The sequence below is a fragment of the Theobroma umbraticum genome, unplaced genomic scaffold (assembly GCF_002168275.2).
Source record: "Theobroma umbraticum cultivar Fairchild unplaced genomic scaffold, ASM216827v3 scaffold_95.0, whole genome shotgun sequence".
Classification (NCBI taxonomy): domain Eukaryota; kingdom Viridiplantae; phylum Streptophyta; class Magnoliopsida; order Malvales; family Malvaceae; genus Theobroma; species Theobroma umbraticum.
Window position 1 is genome coordinate 4,378,506 of NW_018397257.1, and position 13,964 is coordinate 4,392,469.

The 13,964-nt window shown below is 33.5% G+C and overlaps 1 protein-coding gene across 1 annotated transcript; it reads right to left on the reverse strand.

The window, feature by feature from the left end:
* Positions 1–1,471: 1,471 nt before the first annotated feature.
* Positions 1,472–9,734, reverse strand: LOC110412200 (uncharacterized). The gene is made up of 12 exons (XM_021422706.2): positions 8,512–9,734; positions 7,159–7,361; positions 6,880–7,077; positions 6,038–6,109; positions 5,348–5,443; positions 4,726–4,805; positions 4,462–4,537; positions 3,969–4,179; positions 3,633–3,829; positions 2,785–2,890; positions 2,560–2,643; positions 1,472–2,422 (listed from the first exon to the last, which is right to left on the reverse strand). The coding sequence occupies exons 1-12, from the start codon at positions 9,020–9,022 to the stop codon at positions 1,686–1,688; spliced, it is 2,571 nt and encodes an 856-aa protein (XP_021278381.1). The 5' UTR covers positions 9,023–9,734; the 3' UTR covers positions 1,472–1,685.
* Positions 9,735–13,964: the final 4,230 nt, after the last annotated feature.

Consider the following 13,964-nt stretch of genomic DNA (forward strand, 5'->3'; position numbering starts at 1 on the left):
TAGTTATATTGATGGGATTGTAGTTTGTGTAATTGTGTTAAATATTAAAAATTTGAAATTTTATTTATATTTGATGTAATATATTTACTTATTTATTTTTGGTATAATTTATTTGTTTGTAATATATTTTTATTATTTAATTTATAAACTAAATCATAGTATAGTTGTATACTTGTATTGATGAGTAGTAGAAATAATTTTTTTTCACAAAAATAGGTTAGCCCGGCTCGGTCCATGGGTTAGCAAAGGGTGGACTGAGTTAAACATTTTGTAGCCCATATAAAATATGGGCTGACCCGGTCCTACACATAATTTTCAACTTACAAGGGCTAGGGTCGGGTTGAACCAGGCCGGCCATACTGACAGGTCTACTCAGAGGCACTTAAGAAATCAATTAGTCACTAATTCTGTTGAATATTCCCATTCAGCCAAAGCCCCAAGGAGGAGCCCAATAACGAGCCCAAAAGTATTGCATCTTGGAAAAGTACGTGATCCATTCCATGGTTACTATTGGTGATGTTGATTCGGTTGTTGTTAGTCGTAGACTTCGATGAAAGGAGACAAGCTTGGGACTGGGATTTGGAGGACATAGTGATGAGAAGGATGGTGGACAAATTAAGGAGAGAATGGAACAGTATTAGTGACTTGGTTTAGGAAGATGGATCAGAGAATGGCTGGACGCAGCTTTAGTTAATCTGGAGCCGAAGCAAGTTTTTCGTAAAACTCCATAGCCTTTCATTTGCCACCAATGGGATCTAACGTATCATTCACCAACCCTGTTTGATTTAGATTCAAGTTTGAGCTTCTCTGGGGCACAACTTGCGAGTGAAGATATGATATAGGAAGGCTGGCAGTTGTAATGCATTAAGGGCTCTCATGCTTTTAGGCTGCTACTGCAAAATATATATCTATATATATATAATTCTTTTTTTCTTTTTTTTTAAAGTATACATAATTGTTATTGAAGAAATGAAAGGGAAGACAGCAGAAATTCAAGCGATCATTGCATGGATCAAGCTTAATTCGTCCACTTTAACATAGACGGAGAAAAGCTTAGGGAAGAAAGGCTGGGCGCCAGTTTCAAAGGTCCGGTCAGAGAAGACAGATGAGTAGGGTATTGAGGCTTAAAGATGGCCATAGAGAATGATAGATCAAGAAAGTCTGATTCTAACATGTTTTAGACACTTTTACAAGTCTCTTATCCAAACTGGAGGGATGTACGGTCTTATATTCATGAGTTGAATGAATGAAATTAAGCTTGGCCCATGGGATTCATGAAGAGGAAGTTTATGAAGCTGTGATTCAGTTGTGTATTTTCAAGGCTCCAGGGCCGACTGGTCTCAATATTTCTTCTTTCAAAATTACTGGGCAACTGGGAAGGGTGATGTTATTAAGGCTGCCAAGATTTTTTTCGAGGAATCAAATATTATAATGCATTCCAAATATTCCCAGCTAAAATATTATTTCAGACTTGGAGTAAGGAATAGCTTCATTCCTGGCAAGCAAAGAACATTTGCCGTTGAATTTCTTACACAAGTATATAACTCCTATTACAGTGAATTCATTTCTAAAACAATTACAACCTAACCCCGAGTATTGTAAATGAATGAAAATACAACCCCAACAGCATAAGGAAATAAATGGTAGGAGTACTGACGTCTTGTTCAGTCCCATAACCAAATTCATTATGGTTGAATGTTGAAGTAAATGGTGTAAGATTCGTCTCTGAAGCTCTGTAATGGTACCATAAGGAAATTCCTCCTTGCCCCTTGTGCAAAAAAGCTGATGGGATGATATTCAGCTACCCCTTTGTTCATTATAAAGCTGCTTGCCTGATTGAATCCAGCCTCAGATGATGCTGAATCGCAGCTGAGCTTCATGCTAACACTGGAACTGTAGTCTACACCACTATATATATAGCACCCCTCTTGGCCTTCTGATTCCAAGGACACACTATCAGCCTTTCCATCTAATCCAGCAACTAAACGGAAACCAGAAGCAGCCTCATCATCAGGAGAATCAGTTACTGCAAGGTTATTTTCTGTTCCTTGATGCACTAAAACCATTCCTGGAAAGTCAAATGGCTCAAGCATGACAGTTTTACCAATGGCTTCTCTAATGGTTGAAATTTTTCCTGAAGTTTCATCAAAGATGAGCCTAAAGGTGGCATGAAGAGCAGCATCAGTACCCGCTTTAGGGAACTTCTCCATTCTGATTGATTGGTTTGAGTTTGTTAAGACAAAAGTTGAGTCACCAGACTCTTGGGAAAAAGTAACAAGATGATTGTTATAAGCAGAAGGAACAGGAACTATCCAGTCTGCATCTGAACCAGTTTTTATGTCCCAATCACCACTGCTATAACCACTAAGCAGGTAAGGACCATAAAGTATTGCCTGAACAGAAGCATATTCAGGGCGATCATCTGAAATTTTTTTTAAGGAAAAAAGTTAGTGTTAGATTATCAACTATTATTTTGCGGATTAGAGAAACATATACGGAGGGAACACATTTTTTTTTGCATATACAGGGAACTAGGAATTTATCATACAATGGAGATACCTTTAATTGGCTCTGCTCTCAGACTAATTGGCAACTGAAGGGTTAATTTATCCCCAGCACTCCATTTTACCGGTAAGAAGCTACCTGAATTGTAATGCAAGTCATAATGGTTCCCACATTATTTGTATAACATTAAGAAAGTGCACATGAAAGGAATCAGCATATTAGAAAAACTGACAATCTTCTTAGAAAAGAAGAGCAGAAAACTCTGATCATATTTCACACCTGGCGCTGGTAGGTCTAGATTCTGAGCATTTAGTGTTGCCTTGGCACCTTCTGACCAGGTCCAGATTGGTATCCTCAAATTCAAGGTAGATGATTGCCCTGCTCCCTACATAAACCAGATTCTGAATGATCTTTCTGTGTTTCCATTCCATATATATAATTAGGTATGACCCTTAGGTGCACTCCTGATGAAACTGAAAAGTAAGTGAGAACTTGCATGGAGTTGAGAACAATACAAGGTAAACAGGATCTTGGAAACAATTTTCTTTCTGGTTTCAGCTAAGAAAATAAAGAGTGGGGGATAAAGAGAAAGCACATGGACTTCTATTTGAGTAAAAAGGCTCAGGGCCACTCATAGACAGAACTGGTGCAGAGAACTATCATCTGGTTATCTTTTACAATTTGAATTCTATAAAGGATATTATCATGACTAGAAATTGTGTTATAAACTTATAGTCATAGACTCCAATGCACAAAGAACTGCATCTGTTCATTTTGATAATCATGTAATGCCACTCAACTGAAACAACTAGTGAACAACTTCACCACCCCCACCATAAAAGGTTTACTTAGAAAAAGAAAAGGAAAGAAAATAATTTAGCAATCTTTGCTTTTTCTTTCATTTTTTCTTTATTCATTTGAAGTTGTGGAGAACCATTTACAGGTGAAACTTTTGCTCTACCATGTGAAGCCTTAATCACAATATACCAAAGATAATAATATAAACAATAAACTCAAAACAGGAGACAGGAGCCAAGTTTCTTATATCATTAAATACTAACATTAAAAGAATATATCTGCAATGAAGTCCTGCTTGGATCATAAAATAAATTAGTTTGTCTAAGTACCTCTTTCAAAGAAGAAGTCACTGTCACACGAAGGTAAGGATCCCAGGAAACAACAGGATCAACTTTCTGGTTGAGCACAATTTTTCCAGATTTCCAATTAAGAGTGCTTGATATATATTGGATGATGTAAAGGCCAGGGTTGCTCCCTTCCTCTTCAAAGTATATAGAATCTCCTAACTTGGAAAACGATTCAATTCCTGCAGAGGGATCAAGAAAAACCACTAATTATGGGAAGAACTGGAGACATCACCTCTAGAGCCATGAGATTGAAGAAACGTTTATTGCAGTTCATTCATCATGAAAGGAATAGTTAAATAAGGGCAATGAATCCCAGACCTGTACCATAGCAGCACCAAAAAGAATTAAATGGTGTTCCCCACTTGTGGTAGCTTAAGGCCTTAGAGACCCCACGACCTTGTGGTAGCATGTAAATCATCACTCCAGGCTCTGTTCCCCTTTGGATGCCTAGTACGCCATTTGTGAGGGCACGCTCATAATAATCTGCATATGCCACTTCTTTGGTCCATCTAAATAGGTGGCGAGAGACCTAAAATCGCCACAGAAATGTGATTTATTTCTGATAGGAAGAAAAGGAGTAGAGATGCAACACAATTAACAGATAAAAATAACTTCTCATTAGCTAAATAGAATTTCTTTTGAAAAGAAAAAAACAACAAAAGGAGAGAGAGAGAGAGAGAGAAGGGCAGGTCATAAGGAAATTCCCACACAAAATTATTTTACTATTACAAGTCATCAAAGAACTTTCTGGATTGTAATTAGTAAGTTCCAGCATGGCCTTCCAGAATTGAAGAGCAATGGACATACATACCTTCAGCATGTTATAAGTTGTGCACGATTCTTCATTCTCCGTCTGTAAAGTACTTGCCAATCGTTTTGGATCTGACCTTCTCATAGCAAATGAAATGAACCACAAAAGCAAAAGGCCAGCAATGAAAGGAACAAAAGTAATTAGACAAGCTTCAGACCATTGTTCTAAAGCACACATCAGAAGAGCACATTGAAACTCAGCAGAAGGAAAAGATTATTTGAGAACAAACAGCAACTTAAATCTTGAAAATTACAAGGTCAGTACCAGAATTCGCTGACTGATGTTCCTCCTGTTGCATAGCTATGAGAAGAATTAACAATGTCCATAAAGAACGTCGCTATTGTCTGGCAGCAAAAAATTAAAAATAAAGCAATTAAAACGTTTGCAGAAGTATTCATAACCACCTTTCAGTACAATTTGAATCATTAGAGGAAAATCAAGGTAGCGCCATTTAATTGAGAACCCCTAAAAATGGAAAAAGAAATCTGAACAATACTTATGCAAGACTCTCATAACACAAGAAGCAAATTATATATCTAACAGCAGTCAGAAATGGGCAGAGCAGTGTTGGTATATTGCACATTACCTATATGTGATGAATTTATTATATATTGGATGTCTTACCACAATTTCAAAATCATGTTTTTTGCTGCCTATTATTGCTTAGTGTTTGTTGTCTGTCATTGTCCTGTTTTCATAGCCCATATGATAGAGCTACTTGTCTAAAATTTTACATTGGGTTAATTTTGGGATTTGTAGTTGCCTTATTTTCAACTTGGGCCAATCCGCCTATCTCCATTTGATTTGAGGTCGGATGCCTTAATAGGTTGGGGATACAAATGGGTACGGTACTTCAAAGGGAATAAATGCATATCCAGCAATTTACCTTGTAAAGAGGATCACCAGTCACTTCATACCGCATTTGAGATCCAATAACAACAGGAATGTGTGTATTGGCATGAAAGCCTGATATATCATCAGCCTACAAGCAAAAGAAAGAAAATTGTCAAATTAGCAGGACTTAACAATACACAGTATCAAAAGAATCATTTGTCTCATGCACTTCTTTCTGCCTTCTTCATACTACAAAGGCCTACTTCTTTGATAAACCAGAAACCACTAACCACTAACTACCTCTGCAGCTCTGCCATACCCAAGGATTCGTGATCTATATTTTTTGATGTCCAGAAACTAAAGCTCTCATACTTTCATTAGTGAACATCTAGGTCATCTGGAACATATTTCTTCTCCAATCCTAAGAATTTAAGATGTTCCGCTGCGAGAACCTTCTGCACTCAACTTCAGAGTAATTATTTTCTAACGAAGAATTTCATCTAAAATTTCCAAGGGTTCTCAGTTTTTTTGCTGGACTGAGACAACAAGATATATTTTGACCAAAGGGCAGAAAATTTCACCCAACACTTCAAAAACCAGAGCTCCATAAGATTGATGGGTTCTCAATGGTTTAGGTACGAATGACAGTGTACTGTCAGTTTGGTTTGCGCTAATGCTTACAAAACCAGCAGCTTGATTTAAAAATCAAGAGTTTTTAAACAAAAGAAATCTTAAAAATTACCTGAACTGCAAGTAATCCTAGAAAACATGGTTTGTCAAAAAGGTGGGCCAACAACAAATGCTTTGGATCTCCCTGCACAAAGTAACATGGAAGACTCATCAAATAAAATTTAAAATTATCCGAAAACTCTGAAACTACATTGAGAGTGACAGCAGAACGAACGCTGCAAGCTTTACAAATTCAAATGCTAGATGAAAAAATTACAGCTTAGAGAAATCTGCTCTCAGCCCTTTCTCCTTGCGAATAAATATAAGGGCATTACTATTATAGTTTGAACAAAGCATAATAGTAGATTCTATATGTATTAGACCCTCTGACGGAAATTTGAACCAAGTTCACAAGCTTTACCATCTGGTTGGATAGCATCACACATCTGCTATATAAGGCAAATTTCATGCCATAATGTGCTAACTTTTTCAAAGTTACATATGTTCTTTGTAAATTATTGGGTCATAAGGCTGGATCAGTTCGATAGATGCACAAGTAGCTGACTGGTTATGTCATGCCATGAACATTCGACGGCATGAATCTCACCATGCATTGCAAGTTCAATAAACTTTCCAATATTATTTGCAATTGTTGGAGAAAGAAAATTGTATATTCCTGTGTGTGATTGTCAAACTGAGAATGTGCAAGTGAACATTATTAGAAAGCATGATGAGATTTGCACAACAAAAATCACATCTCCTGATTAGTGTACTCAATGAAAGTTGCAAATCACTCTTAAATCTGGCCATGCCAGAGCACTCAAATCAACCAAGCCGGCCAACAATTTAAATCATGTTGATGAAGTAAATAATTCAGGAAGAGGCTAAAGGAGATATATGAATAGCTTTACTCACCGTTATGGTAAACAACCTGTAGAGGACATCATTCATACCACCAGTTTCTTCATTAAGGGACAGCCAATGTCTCTCAACACTGTGCTTTGTTATGACATCCTGAACACGATTATAAAAGTAATCGACCATCCATCTTGTCATAACTAAAGCTTGAGCATTATCAGCCAATATAAATTGATCCAAGAGACCTGCCAAGATCTGTGAAAGTAGACCAAGTTAGAAGCTATTATACACATCCTTAAAATAACCATCCTTTAAAACCATAGAACTATAATCTACCTTGTGAATGGTGTAGTATGGAGCCCAGACAGGTTTTATTGCTTCAAAGCGATCAAAAAATTCAGATGGAAATGCAGAAAGATATCCCGTGCCCATTTTCTTCTGACAGGCAGATAGGGCAGACACAACTGCTGACATCTTCTCTTTGAGAGTTATATTATGAGTGCTAGCCCACATCTGTGCTGTTGCACTCAAGTAATGCCCTTCAAGATTCCAAAGGCAATTTAACCATAATAAACTTTACAAAGAACACAAACTATAATTTTAAAAACTAAACGAACAGTTGAGAATGTTTACTTGCTTCAAGCACATTAAAACTTCATCAATACTTATATATAAAAGAGAACAAGATAGGGAGAATCTAAACGTTTTTCAAGTAAAATGAATGGGGAACTTGAATGGAATCTAATTTTCAAAAGTTACAAAATGGAAGAAATCCAACTTCAGACTACTGAAATGTAAAATATTACTCAAAGTCCTCTCATAATGCCATAAAGAAAAAATACACAAAAAAGTTTTACTTGACCAACTGAGCAATGCTTTATATACCAATGACTAGCATCATAGGACAAACCTATTATCTTCATGTCAATTAAGATTTAATCTCAAAAGGACTTACAAATGACTATGTAACAACCAAAATTAACTTTTAGAGTCCCAACTCAATCGTAGCCACAGGAGAGGAGGCATAACAGTGAAAGGTAAGAATGGAGAACATATCAGAACATAAAGCAAAATCCAAAATAAACACATTAGAGTCTAGCATCATGAACTGTTGCTTTGGCTGCAACAACTAGTAAAAGGTATGAATAGAGTACAGAACTTTACTGAGCATGCTCAAAGAGTAGGAAAGGGGGGGAAGTGATGTATCAGTGGTGTATTCTGCATTCCTTATTTTATGGCAATCCAAATCGTAGACGAGAGTTCTTTCCATTCAAGATTGAAGTGTCTATTAAACAAGGGAAAAGAAAAAGAGAACACGAGAAAAATTTTAACTAGCCAAGACCTTACCTCCCAAAAGGAGGTTCCAAAGTTTAACCCTCCATCTCCCAAGTTTACTATCAAATATTTTTACTAGGAACAAGCTAAAAAGCACAAATGCAAAAGTTGCTGTATGGAAACAAGAACAGTAAACTTAAAGAACAAAAAGAAGAATGGAATGATTCGTGTGCTATTCATTCATTATTATATTTAAAAGACTCCAAAGGAGCCCCTTCTAGAAAGGAAAAAGGTAATTGAATCAATCTTTCTGCATCAGAATATATAACAAAATCTTATAATGATTTGCATCAGGAAGGGGGTATAATTAAAAGTTTTTGACAACAAAAGAAATCGAACTAAAGCCATGATTACCGACAAAATGACCCCGGAGTTCAACATCAGGGGCCTCCCACCCTCCATATGGCTGCCCAGGCGTTGGCAAACCTGCAGTTTTCCTAAAACTCCAAACCAAATTATCCACATCCAGCATCAATAAATAGTCCAAGTTCGTCTGCTGTGCTCGCCCGTGAATGGAATTAGGATCCAACCTAACATCATGCAATGAAACCTCCTTCAAAAAATCTCCAGCCAACTTGAAAGTACCAGGATTCTTCATTGTCTTATACATCATTGACCAACTGAATTCATCTTCTTCTCTTAATATTTTCCTTGGTAACAAATTAGACCAAGCAGAGTCATCAGTTGGGATCAAGTGGTAATGAGCAAACATCTCTTCTTTCCATGTCTTATTGTGTGATTTCAACAGTTCATAACGGAGAGAATGCGATGAAAGCTGAGTTGGAATGTTCGTACACTCCTTACTCGCAACACTCCCACATAGTAAGAAAATACCAAACACTTGAAACAGAACCAAACCCTTCATAATTTTTTTTTTGTAACAATCAAAAGTTCAAAAACAGCAGAAAAACACCAAATCTTTGTGCAGAATTCAAGTGCATATGATCGCAAAACTCAGAAAACCAATGATCATTGTCCAAAACCCAGAAAGGACAACCTTAAACTTATTGAATTGGATATTCTCCACAAAGGAAAAAACATTTACAAAACATGAGAATTAAAAATTTTATAACTTTATAAACAAATACCCAGAAAGCTAAAAAGAAATCAGTGAAGAACTAAGAGTCCAAGAAGGCAGCGAAGGCGAAAACTTCAAGCTAAAAAGACAGAGAAAAGAATTATACTAGTAATAATTAAAGCATAGAACAGCATGTGACTCCACATTCCCTGTATTTATACACAAAACCAAACAGAGCAAAAGTCCAAGCATTTCAGAGGAAGCTCACAAAATAAAAAAATCATCCCGTGAAATGTAAGAAATGCTTGTTCCTTGCAAGGTAAATTAAAAAAAAAAACAAAACAAAGATATTTACTCGAGGAAGAGACAGAGAAGAATCACGGATACAAAGTCATTGTCCAAGGGGATTGGTTTGGGTATGTTGTTGACCAAGGCAAAGGGAGAGAGAGAGAGAGAGAGAGAGAGAGGGAATATATATATATATTTACAGTGAGAGAGAATCAAGAAGCAAGTGAGGAGGAATCTGTTATCATCCATATTTCAACCTTCTTTGCTTTAAAGGCGAGCAGTTCTGAAAGGATATCTTTTCTGTTTTTAGTCATTCTTCGCTTGGAACGCTTGTTTATTTCCTTTTTCTTTTATTTTTATTTTTAAATTTCTTGACAAGTAAAGGATTAGCTATTAGAGTTGTTGCCTCTGGTTATTTTCTCCTTCAGAGATACCAGTTTTTTTCGTTTTTTATTATTATCCTTTCTTTTGTCCCATCCCTTATCCCAATTTATACCCAACTCTCATAGAATATCGTGTATCTATTTTTTTATTACTAACTAATACCTATTTAGTTTTACTTTTTTATTTTCCTTTTTTCTCTCTCACAAATGGATTGCTGGTTTAATGTTGTTTTCCTTTCTTTCTCTCACATTTCCTCCTTGGGTTTGTTTGACACTGAATTTGGTTTAATGAGAGACAAGAGAAAAAAGAAGAAAAAAATTAAAACCAAAGTGAGACATTTATTCTTTACTTTTGACGAAGCATGGAAGTTTTGGAATTTATGATAGTGCTGAATGAAATGTTTCACGGGTTTCATCGAATAATTTTTAATTTTTAATTTTTTTTTATTATGGAGATTAACGTACTTTATTAGTGAGAAACAACATATTTGAATGCAAGGTTTCTATGTAGTTAATGATCGTTAAGGCTGTTTTGTAACGAGATGGTTTTTAGTTGCAGAGTTTGGGTTGTGTCTCAAATTTAATATCTCATTAAATTCGTATTGTGATATGGATGAAAGCTAAGTGATTTAATCTAATTGATACGGCAGAGGAAATATTTATTTAGATGTCCGATTAATGTGCATCACATATAATGGGTTAAAATTGAAGACCATATATAGATGGCTCCACCAAATGGTTGGATGAAATTTAATGTGAATAAAGCTTCATCTGCAGGTACAAAGGAGGTAGGTATTAGAGTAATTTTGCGTGATAATATATGGTGGGTTGATTGAAGTTATGTTCTCAAAGTCAATCGGATTAGGAGATTTTACTTTAGAACAACTGTTGACAATTAGAGAGACCTTTATCATACTTTTCACAAATTCCACAAGATATTAATAGTTTAATTTGCGGACCAAAAGTGCCTTGAAAAGTGTAATCATACGATGGAACAACCTCAAAACAATCCCTGGAAGATTAAGAAAATGGTTAATGCATATTGGAAAATTTGCAACACATAGTGAAGCAATGGAAGTAACTCATGTTTTAGGAGAAGCTAACTGTGATGTTGACATGCTTGCCAAGGTAGGTCTACAACGAGCAACCGAGTTACTACAAGTGTTTGATTAATTTACTTAGTGGCTTGTGGGGATTAATTGAATAGTGGTAATGAATGGGCAAAAATGAGGAAGGCGTGATGGTAGGTGGAGTTTCTAATGTAGATAGTGGCGGATAGGGGTGGTTTGATAGGCCGAACAATGAATAAATATTTAGTAATCATATTATCCAGTTTAAAAATAAGAATTTTAACAATGAATTTCAACTAAATGGTATATCTATGTTAATAAAGTTCTAATATAATTTAATTATCTAAGTAATCTACAATTCTACTCTTTCCTAATTAAAACTGAGAAACCTAAGAACATTTTACAACTAATGACTTCACTAATATATTATAGTAGTTCATCCCAAACTTTGAAACATTGGATCCATTAGAAGTTTTTATGTTCCGATTTCTTACTGTGCAAATTTACCTTTTCAAATGACAATTGGTTGTCCCTTATAATTTTATTATTCAAGTAGATTATTATTTTCAAATTTATAATTATTATTCTTTGTACTCTACATATCCATAGAATTATCACTTAACAAAAGCTTGGTCCATCTCATCAAAAGTTTATAATTTTATATACTTAATAATTGATAGTACGTATTTTTCTTTCTTTTTGTTTTAAATAAATTTTATTGTAAATATGTATAAAATCTATCTAATTTGTAAATTAGAATTTTAATTGTATCGAAAGACTTTCATTAATTAAAATATTTTATATTATAAATATGAGTAAGATTTATTCAATTCAATTTATATTAAACAAGAATTCTAATTGAAGTAGGAATATATTTGAGAATAAATATTTTTAGGATTGGCAGATATTGGACAGACAATTGAGGGAAAGGACAAGCAATGCATCAACATTTATTCGAAATTATTAAGCAACAGCCTAGAGACAAAGCAGCCTGAGGGAGAGAAAGAGAGAGTTGATATTAATTTATAATCACGTGGTATGTTATTGAGATATGAACATGGACCAACCCTTACCCTTCCAACAACAATGCATAGGCTCCCCAACAACATTTTTTGCTTTTAATTTCCTCTTTTGCTCACATTTATAAAGTTTCCCATTAAAAACAAATCAATAAAATTGAATTTTGAATATCAAAACTAATATACATAGACAAATTATTTCTATGACTAGATCAACAATATGTTTAAAAAAAATTAAAATCAATATCTATGCATGCAATTCAATCATAAATAATTAAAGGGTGAAATTTTTGTCATTATTTTTAATAAAAATATCTTGTTTTTAAAACTTGTTCAATATTTAAAATGTTTTACCTTTTTATCGATTTATATGTTGAGATTTTCAATTTTAATTTTTATTTAGTTCTTTTTATGTTCGGAAGAAATTTATAAATTTGGCTTAGGGTCTGTCTAATCCAACTAGATTTTGATTTATGATTTATATATGTTCGGATTCTTTCATAAGAAATGTTGTTAAAACTTCAAATAGAGCTATTGGTAGTACTTTAAATACAAGTTAAAATAGTGTTTGACAAAGTTAATGCAGAAATGCTATATTTTTTATAAATTAATTTGATTATGTATTTTATATTTATTAATTGAATTATTTGCATTAATTGTATCTATTTATTTGTTTACTTACTAACTATAAACATATAGTTGATTTGATCATATAATTAATATGTATTTATTTAATATTTTTAAATATTTATTTATATAATTATATAAACTTATTTATGATCATGCCAATTTGGTCATGGCAGTTGCGTTCTGGCCCTTTACTCAAATTGCTTTCATTGGTCTATTGGATAATGGCATTCACATGTGGGCAGCTCCCAATAAATACCTTTTTTTCGGGGGATGTTCCTGAATGAAGTATTTTTTTTTCTAATTTTTACTTTTTTATATTAAAATTTTGTTTTTATAATTTTTTTTATCTTTCATATTAAAAAGTATTAAACATCTGCATTCTACACTATCAAAACTTCAAATTTTAATATAAAATACATCAAAATTAAAATTTCAGTTTTAATTTTCGAAAAAGTTAAAAAAATTTAAAAGAAAGATAAAATGAGTAACTGAAAGAAAATAGAAGAATTAAAAAAATAAGAACGTTTATTTATTTTTTTTGTAAATGCCTAAAAGATTTAAATTACTTTGACTATGATTAGTTATGGCTAGTAACAGAAAGTAGGGTAATAGTTTTATTTATTCAATTTGTTGTTCTATGTTTTCTCTAAATTGTCTTTTTCTTTAAAATTTTTCACCAAATGAAGCCACTACAAACATAACCAAAGAAAAAAGGTACAATATCAATTAGCTCTTTTAAAAATTGGATTTGAGAGAAGGATGTTTGGGGGAATAAATGACTGCAAAATAATGAGGTTACCATGGGGGTAAGTGGGAAAAAGGTATTAGTTCATCCTAATAACGAAAATATTTACATACAAATTTTTTTCAATAGTGAAAAGTATTTAAAACAAAAGTAACAACGTGTATTTATAAATAAAATAAGTAATATTTATACGTTAATAGTCCTTTATTTAAATAAAAACTAATAAGATAAAGATAATGCTAAAAAATTTAATTTGAATGAATCATATTCAAATTAACTCTTAATTTTAATCTAATTTAATTTATATCTAAATCTAAATATATATATATATATATAATCAAATTTTGTGTCTGGCTTGTTAGGTTATTTGGTGTATGTGGGTCGCTTGGCTTGCTTAGGCTACTAACTATAGATTACTTGACTTGGTTTGAACTCTTGTATGTGACATAATAGACATTTACAAGTATATTTATAGCATGCCTTGTAAATATCCATTATATTAAGAGTATAACTAAAACCTCATGAAAAAAAAAACTTTATTAAAAAAAACTTAATAATAAAAACTTAGTGAAGAGAAAAGAGTAAATAATTCTTTTTAAGAATACATTTTGAAATACTGTCTTATTGAAAACTTTATAAAAAAACTTAGTGAAA